The sequence below is a fragment of the Camelus bactrianus genome, chromosome 10 (genome assembly GCF_048773025.1).
Source record: "Camelus bactrianus isolate YW-2024 breed Bactrian camel chromosome 10, ASM4877302v1, whole genome shotgun sequence".
Taxonomy (NCBI): Eukaryota; Metazoa; Chordata; class Mammalia; order Artiodactyla; family Camelidae; genus Camelus; species Camelus bactrianus.
In genome coordinates, this window is record NC_133548.1 from 65,055,173 (window position 1) to 65,064,994 (window position 9,822).

General features: G+C 37.3%; 1 protein-coding gene across 6 annotated transcripts in view; it reads right to left on the reverse strand.

Moving 5' to 3' along the window:
* MTMR2 (myotubularin related protein 2) overlaps positions 1–9,618 on the reverse strand; it is an 86,869-nt gene extending 77,251 nt beyond the window's left edge. For 2 of the 6 annotated variants that reach the window (XM_074372909.1, XM_074372906.1), the window contains exon 1: positions 9,370–9,618. In XM_074372909.1, coding sequence (XP_074229010.1) covers positions 9,370–9,449 — 80 coding nt within the window. In that variant the 5' untranslated portion in view covers positions 9,450–9,618. Of the gene's footprint in view, positions 1–467; positions 539–9,243; positions 9,263–9,369 lie in introns of those variants that run through there. The other 4 variants (XM_074372907.1, XM_074372910.1, XM_074372911.1 and 1 more) reach the window with 4 other exon arrangements.
* Between the last annotated feature and the right edge of the window lie 204 nt (positions 9,619–9,822).

The following is a 9,822-nucleotide window of genomic DNA, read 5'->3' on the forward strand; positions in this document are numbered from 1 at the left end:
TGGGCAAAGATAGAAGGGAAGGAAGTGAGGAAGGGAGGAGGTTAGCTAGCTTACTAGTCATATTTTTGCCCAAGAAACATACAAAACAGTAGTAAAATTAAACCTGCATAAAACATACCTCAACAGCTAAAAAGCGAAGACCTCAGTCTCCAGACACATGCAATTTTAAATACATCAGCCCTTGTCAAAATGCAAAGTACTAAGGAGAAAAGAGGAGAAAAACAGTACATGGAAGCCAAAAGAATTCTAATGGAAAATTACCGATGACTAAAGCTTAGTGACTACTTTCCCCAGGTAGAAGAGAACACAGAATTTTAAGGACTGGGACTTGGAATTGGGACTTAAGTTTGAAGTTACTGGTTACTCATATGCATAAATTTCACTTGGAATAATACATAAGTTGCAGAAATACTGTTGGCAATATTAACCTTTGTCCATTTTTTATTTCCATTTTCCCATTCACTTACATTATAATTTTTGAGATGTTTTATCTTCACTTCTGATGATCTTCAAATGTCAATGGCTCTTAACACATTAACTGTAAATAAACACAAAGGAACTTAGGGGAATTCAGATATTTAAGGAAAACTAAAGTATTCTAAATTATTCTGTAAAGCCTACAGGGGAGGGAAGGACAGGAGGAGGCTCTGGCAACATCTTTACTTGCTTCATAATAGACCTGCTGTTCAAAATGTAAAACTATTCTGAATAAAAACAAAACTTTCCTCTTAATCATCAGGCAAAGGGAAAAAAAATCTTATTTTCTGTCGAAATTAAAAAACATTCAAATCTAGAGAAAATTCTCTTTAAAGACGGACAGTCTAAACTCACTAATATATTGTGTATGTGTACCTTATCCTTCTCCTGCTCAATAGCACAGCTGGTCAAGGAAACTCATTTCCTTGTCAAGACCATCCAGTCGACCTACCCTGGGACTGCCCTTTACCTACCAAGTTTCGGCCTGGACCTGAGGCACCAGACCTTCAGGTGTGATGAGTTCCTTATAGAACAGACACCCTGAAGTTAAACAGACTTGGGTTCAAATGTCAAATTGTTCTCCCTAATCTCCAGTTTCCTCATCTGTAAAATGGAGACATTAATACTGTTTATCTGATACGAGGATTACATGAGAAAATGCATATAAGGGATTTATATATGATATATGCCCAGCATATAGTAAGCACTCAATAAATGTTAAGTGCTATTATTTATATTATTATTGTGACTGTTTATATTAATACTATTAATTTACTATTTCAACAACTTTCTATCACTTGAAAAAGCAAAGCTTTTCTCAGGTGTTCATATTTTTAGGTACTGCCTTTGGTTATAATGGAAGAATACTATCCAACACCAGTAACAGAGGACATTTGTATCATACAAAATTTTATTTTTGACCTTTGCTGGGCATCTTGGTTCAACTCAGTAAAATCAAGGCTCATAATCACTGGCCTATCGTCAGCCAAAGTTAGTACACCTTTTGCTGATATACAACCTCCTAAGAAAGTCCTAGTTGAACAACTGCTCACTTGCTCTTGTCAGTAAAGACAATGCTGTTAAGAAAGAAGATGGATATATTTGTAACTCGTTACTATTAAACCCTCTGAATGCAATGAACAATGCTGTATCAATCCAGAAGAGACTCCTCTATCCTCTACTCACTGCAATATGATTATACCCCTTCTGTTTGGTATTACATGCTTAAAATATTAATATTTAACTTGGGTGACACAAAAAGGCATAAAATATCAATTTCTCAGAATTTCCAAATTTTTAGGTCAAAGATACAAAAAGAAACACAAGATATTGGGAAAAAGCATTCATAAACTTAACATGGCCCAAACTGCCTGCTTTATTTCCCTCATGAACCAAACCTTTTGAACTCTAATGAGAGAAAACAGCTAAGGAGAACCTGATGGAATATTCTGGGGGGAGGTAACACCCTTGGACACATGGCTTGGAAATGAGTGTCCAACCACAGAGGAGTGAGCAGTGCAGGCCACCATCCTCACAACACAACTACTTCACCAGGCAACTCCTTGAGCTCTTCAAATGAAACAGCATAGCTGGTTATTCTTCATTTGATTTCTATTTGCTTTTCACCTAATGATCTGGCAATTATTAAGTGTATCCCTTTTATTTTATGGTCCCAGATTAGTATTATAAAAATCTAGCCAAAGATACTACACACAAAAAAAAGTTAAAAGCCTAAAAACTCAGCGTTTAGAATGTTCCAAGACACAGTTCTCACTTTTGGTCTGCTACAGCACATCATCTTCCTGTGCATTTTCTATTACGGTCATTGCAGGCAAATCTAAGAATGACTCTGGCACAAGTGTTATACACTTTAAACGAAAAGTATCTCCCTTGCTTTAAAGATGATTTATTTGTACACATGGGAGAAGTTTCTGACTATTCCCAACACCTATTCTTTCCTATTCCTTAGAGACAGACCTCTCAGAAAAGACTATGTATCTTAGCATCCATTGTGGCTAGGTATGGTCATGGGACCATGATCTGACCAACTGGATGTGAACTTAAAAGGCAACTTGTGACTTCAAAATAGATATCCTTTAAATAGAGGGCACATGCCTTTCTTCTTCCCTTCCTCCTTCCTTTTAAATAGAATGGAGATTCAATGGTTAGAGATAGCAATTTTGGTTCCTGGGGTAACTCTGGAATGTAAGGCACATTAAGTTAGAATCTGTGTCCTTGATACATCATATCTGCTATGTCAAATCTATACTATCTCTGGGCTTTCACGTGGGAAAAAAAATTATTTCTGTTCTAAGCCACAGTTTGGATTTTCTGTTATATTTTGCTAAATCTAAACCCTAACTTAAAAATAAGAAAAGTAAATAAAGAAGAAGAAAGAAGAGTTTTCCGAGTAAGTGTTACTTAGGTTTCTTGAGGTGTATAGTTAAAACATTTTTAAAAGTTAATTTTTATTATATTTAAAACACAGCATCTGCCCTTATTTAATCTAGACTAAGAAGTATTTAAAGAGCCCAAGAGTTAATCACAGTAAGAGTGACTGAAAGAAGAAAAATCATCAGCAATTAGTGCCCTGGGTACTATGTACTTGAACAGGGGAAGAACTTTGAAGCTTGCTCTTTAGTGGTCTATAGTGATGACCACATTGGTACATATAAAGAAACACATTAAGAGGCATACGCACAATTAGTTCTGTGTAATAAAGCTACAGGAAAGGGAACTGAGATTATTATTTTCATTAAGAGAACATCTTCTCTAGTCCCTTTAATTTTAATAACCTTGTACCAATCTTTTCTTTTTATATAGTTCCATTTTTAACCTGACTTCCTGTGGAAAGCAGGCTTACAAAATCACTCCCTACCCATGACTATCACCTCTCAATAGTTTTTAATCCTATCCACTGATTTACCTAAATCATAGAAAGGCCAAAAGATATCAAGTGCTTTACCCACTCAAAATTAACTTCCTTAAAAAGAGAAAATATTCTATACTAAAATGTCGAGAATTTCTACTGGTCAAGTCCTGAATCACATGCAACTTTAGTCCCTGGTGAATTTGAATACAATAGCATTAACTGGCAACTTTCCAAAATAAACTCACTGCTTTCTGAACATCTGTATCTGGGTTATTTCCTTCCCGTGGGCTTAATCCTTTATTGGTTCAGGTGATTCTTTATAATACTTTTTTAAATGCATGTTACCACTAATGCTTCTCACCAAGGATCAATTTTTAAGAAAAGCCTAAAACATATATTCTTGATTTGTGTTCTTTCTTGTGGCTAAGAAAGAAAAGACCTCAGGAAATTTCCTAAAAACCAGATAAAATAAATCCACAGCAGATGAATTTTACCTTTCACTATTTCAGTCAATATCTTTACAAAAGTACTCACAAGTAACAGGCTTATAGTAGTTCTAACATAGACCTTAACTTAGTCCATTTCAACTAACACTGATGGAGTTACTAGGCAACAATCAGTAGAAGACCTAAGACAGTGGTTTTCAAATTTCAACATGCACCTGGATCACCTGGAGGTCTTGATAAAGCACGAACTGTGGTCTCTACTCCCAATTTCTGATTCAGCTAGACGTGAGGTACAGCCAGGAAATCCATATTTTAACAAACTCCCAAGGGATGCTGATGCCACTGGTCTTGGAACTACTGACCTACGTATCAAGACCACTGATGACAGGATAAGGAGGAAAAAATACAACCTATTATGAGGACCCAATCTCAGCTTTAGTATTAACTTATATGCTTTTTTTGTGTGTGTGTATGTGTGTGTGTGTGTGTGTGTATATATATATATATATTTATTGAAGTATAGTCAGTTTACAATATTGTTTATTTCTGGTACAGAAATACATGTACATATATTCATTTTCATATTTTCACCATAAGCTACTATAAGGTTTTGAATATAGTACTTTTGATTGATAAGTAATCTCTTTAAATGTTCTTCTGGAAAAATATATACAAAATGACTGATTAGTTAACAATAATATTGGATCTTATCTAAGAACTTTAAAGTTCTTTCAGCGTCTTGTTATAATGAAATCCAAAATAAGTAATTTTTAAGCTACCAGTATGTTCAATGTCTGATGCAAGTTGCTAATAATAAGGCCAAAGTTGGAGAGTCAATCTATTAGCTTCACTTTGTTCCGTAGCTATAGTCTCTACCACTAATCCTGGCCAGCCGTCTCAGAAGACATGCCAAGAGTCACGAGGAGAAATGGTAAGACTGTGTGATTGGATACAAATCCATCACCATGACTGAAAAAACCACCTAAAAGGATATTTCCTACTGACACCTCACCTCTAAGTGACCTTGGGGCTGAAACTAGAAGTGAGACCTTGCAACAAAATGTACTCCAGAAATCTTAAAAGTTCTACCTGTTAAGGCTATAAATACTATTAAAATTCATGCTGTTTTCAAATGATAATTTTAAAACAGATACGCAATAAAAAATGAAATTAGTTGGAGTTACCTTTTTTATTATATTATGTGCCTCTCCCCTTTGACTTTATTTAATCTAAGTTAAATATGGGATGTTCATAAATGCTAACAAATTTATACCCTAGAAACTAACTGATAATCCAAAATAATCTGAGACAAACAAGTGGTGCCCAGAGTAACTAGAGAATGAAGAAATACACATTATATAAAATGACTGACAAAATAAGTTAAAGAAAAAGAGACCAAAGTAATCAAGAGTGGCAGATGGAAAAGTCAGTAGGCTGAGGGAACATAACACTGTGAAGACACACAGGACTGGGCACAGAAAAGATAATGCAGCCAGTAAAATAGCTCGGGTGTCATGAGGTTTCACGCACGGGTGTCTTCAGCTTGAACCTGAAATTGTGATTTTACAGGCTATATTCCACATCAGAAAACCCTTTTTAACTCTTTGAGTAGAAACAATAAAAACAAGTGGTGAACATTCAGTCACCATTTCCGTATTTAATGTAATAAATGTTCACTGAGCACCTATGTGGCACCAGATACATTAGCATTTGATTATGCACAGTAAAAAGTAATCCAAGAAACACACGCAAGCAGCACATTTTCTAACAATGTACAAACTGAAAAGTGGAGAGCCAGACAAAGAAGGTAGAATAGTACCAATACAGTGTCAAATTCTGCTGTGTAACTTCTACAACTCTGAGGCTCAGGCCTACCCGAGCTACCATATCCAGCCTACAGTATTGTTTTATCTACATCCTATATAAAAATCAGAGCAAGACCAACAAGAATAAAATTACAGAATATAGCCAGATTATCAGTGTTCTGACGTGAAATTTTTTACAACTCTGTGGGGCAGGACATGTGTAATGAATGGACAATAGCAGGATATACAAGAGCTGCTGAAAAGCTCACTGAAACAGGGCAACACCAAGCAGACTCAAAGAAAATTAGCTTTCTTTTAATTTTTAAGTTATTTTTTATTGTAGTTTTTATTTATTTATTTATTTAATTTTTTGGCAGGAGGAGGTAATTAGGTTTACTTATTTTTAGAGGAGATACTGGGGATTGAACCCAGGACCTCATGCATGCTAAGCATGCACTCTACTGCTTGAGCTATACCCTCCCCCTGAAAATTACCTTTCTTAAGGCTGCAAGGCGACATAACTATAGCCAATTAGCTGCTATCTGAATCTCTTTAGAATGAAACTGCTCTTTCGTGACAAAGACAGCAGGCCTATGATAACCTAGAAGGCAAAGCTAGAAGCAATAGCAATTCTGAGCTGACTACAGATTTATAGGTATATACAGACTACAGATACACAGATATAAAGTTGCAACATCTGCTTAATGTGAACTACAGATCCCATAAGAGACAGTCACCCAACTTCAGTGGAATGTGTCATTTTCCAAAAAAAAATGGGCAACCACATGGTTTAATGTATTATTTTTCAGATTTATATTCTCCCTACTTCTCAGAAAACCGTAAAACATTTTACAAATTAAGCAAATTAAAACATATTTTATTTTTATTAATAATTAGTAAGTAATTATATATTATAATGTATATTATTATATATAACATATAATATATATTATGTTATGTTATTAATATATGTTTATTAATAATTAATATTAAACATAATATTTAAAGTGAATTTATCTAACAGAAGTACCTGAAGAAATTAAAGGTGAGTATATTACTAACTTCAGTTATAAATCTCATCGAAGTCTTTTTGCCAAACTGAAAAGGCAGTTACACAGTTTCTATTTTCAAACAAATAGGAAGTATACATAATTGTTTGCATGAACAATTTTCCCTGGAGCTAAACTGAGCAGAAATGTATTAATCTAGTGTGTAAAAGACAATCTGTAACACACTGAATAGTATTATTCATTACTATTTTGCAAGAGACAGCAAAACAATTTCAAAAGGCAATTTCCTAATTCAAAATTTGAAAATGAACATTTCCTAATCGTATAAAACAAAAGTGTAACTACAATTTAAGGGTGAAACTTCTGAAAAAGGCTGAGATAATACATTTCAAACATCAGTATTTTGCTTTAACATAGGCTAGCAAAAATAATAATGTGGGTAGCCACGTAACATAGCTATTGTAACATAGTCATCCACCCTCCCTGTGTATTAGAATTACCTGTGATTGATTGTTACCCTATATAAAGTTTAACATTAAGCTAAAAAGTGTCTACAATGCAGCTATTCTATACTGTTGCCACCAATAGCTGTAATGATTCATGAAATAAAAGACATGAAAGAATTTAGCAGAATGAATTCCATACAGTAGACATTCAATAAATGTTATTTTTCTTCCTTGCAGAGAGGAAGAATGAAAGCTGGCATTTTCCTGTGAAAGTAGAGATATGTTTATATTTTTGTCCAGAGAGGATGACGCTAACACACTCTAGTCAAAATTCAAAGAGTTCTTAATTTTCTTCATATGTAACATAATGTTTCATTAACAAGTTAGAATATATGTATAAAGTTGCTGGGCCTTTTTTTTAGAGAAAATAAAAATATGCTTAAGTGACACAATTAGGTACATTAGTTTATAATAGACGTTTTAGAGTAATTTCAAAAACCCAAAACAAAGGTTACTATCATTAAGCGTTAAGATAAAGTATTATCTTAAGATACAGAATGATAGAATTTTAGAGCTCTGAGGGACCTTCCAGATTTTCTAGGTCAACCCCCTTATTTTAAAAGATGAGAAGACTGCAGGCTGGAAAGGTTAAATGATTCAAGCCACATCACTAGCTGAGCCCAGGACTTTAAATGAGCCGGAGCCTCCTGACTTCCAGGACTTTCTTTCTAACAAGGCTATACTGCCTCCTGTGGTTCCAAATCCTCTCACTTGGATGAGCTTACTAGTTGCCTCATTTGTTTTCTTTACATTCTGAACCATAGTGGCCATTTGTAACTTTCCCGTAAAATTACCATTTCCCAACCTGTTTTCCAACTGATTTCACAGCTAAGTATAAATCCCCACTTTCTAAATCTTAGAGTAATAAACAGAGAATTAAAAAATACTTGAAACAAATGTACAATATGCATAATCAAACACAAAGAAAAATTCTTCTCTCAGATAATTCAATCTACAAATTAAAAAAAAAAAAAAGTACTGAGCGCCTGTGACAGGCAAGGTCTCTGTTAAATGCTGGTTATATGAAGATGAGTAAGATATGATCCTGTTCCTCAAGTAGCCTCTAGTCTAATAGAGAAGACAATTAAGACCACAATTACACTGTGCTTGTTAAGGACTTTGAAAAAAGGACAGGCAGGTTGGTATGAATGCATATAGGAAGAGAATCTAATTTAGAAAGATAGAATTAGCTAATGATTCTCCAATGAGGTCTTGAATAGCAACAGGAAAAGGGGAGGGGCAGTATCACCCATATTTAGCAGAGTCCAAAATGAATTAAAAGAGACAGAACAACTTCAATTTACTCACCGGGAAAAATGAAAATTCTGTGCGTTTTTACACAGCAGTTTAGCATCTAGTAACTCTGTAATAAATTGACTATTTTTCAGTGAAAAAGAACAGATTCCACTGTGGCTGTATGACAAATACAGGTCTTCTATTATTTCTGAGTAAAATTTTACATCACTAATTTAAAACCAAAGAAAAAACCTGCATCTGAGACATGTGTAGTTAACATTCACAACAGCTCTCTGCCAAGCTGCATACTAAAGTCCTCCTCAAAATTCTAGGGAAAGAAATCCCATATGATGCAAGAGAAATAACCTGGAGAACCGGGAGCCCAGCAAGGAAGAAAAGCACCACTCATTAGTTATTCCCACTCGGGAATAATGACTTTCAGCTGGAAGATTTAGACCAGCGAAGCACGGTGATGGGCATTTTTACTTATATTTTTAAGCAAAGGTGGAGAGGTGGAGATCCGAGTGTAAGGAAAATAGTAAAAGAGGTTAAGTGAAGTGAAGGAAAAAAAGACGAAAGGGTGGGCAAGAACCCAAAAACCAAAGACTTAAGGACAGATGGAAGAAAAACTGGAGGATGGTTTTGGAATGAGTGATCAAGAGGGAAAGGAGGGGAGGAAATGGGGGGAGGGGGAGAGTGGGGGGAAGGCTGTCCAAAAAAATGAATTGAGTAAGGAGACAAGAGAAAGTAGTGAACTGGGGGTACCTCAACCACGGATAAAACGATGTGGGATTACAAAAGGTAGAGGGGCCAATAAAGAAGCAGTGAGTTTTAGCCTCCACTTTCCCAGCCTCCAAACCCCAGAGAGTGAGGAAGAAGTGGTTCCCAGACCTAGGGAAAGCACTCCGGCTCAGCCTTCTGGAAGCGGAGTCCGCGAGCTGGGGCGCAGACCCACGGGTCCCCGGCCGCTCTCCATCCCCCTCGGACGCTGGGCGGGGCCCCGGGCGTCCCGGTTACCTGGACAGGGAATCCACGCTGGGCGGCCGTGCTACCGCCGGCTGGGAGCCAAGACTCTCACAGCTCGAGCTCTTCTCCATGGCGCGGCGCGGGCAGCGGGAGGGAAAGGCTGCAGCGACCTCCGCGGCAGCCCGGCGGGAGGAGCAGAGGGCGGAGTGCGTCGGGCAGAGGCCGCGGTCAGGCCCGCGCCGGCCCGGGAGGGAGACCGGAAGCGGCCATGTTCCCCCAGTCTGCACCGCGCGCGGGGGCTGCCGGGCAGCCGGAGGACCCCGCGCCGCCCCGCGGCCGCCGCGTCCCTCTCCCAGGACGGCGGCGGCCGCGCGCGGCGGGTGAGGGTCCCGGCCGGCTGGAGGGACCAGGCCCTGCGGAAGGAATGGACATTTTAAAAATAAGAGAGGAGTAAAGGAATACTAGGGCCCAGGGTCTCACGAGAAGTAAGAGACAAGGATCTGG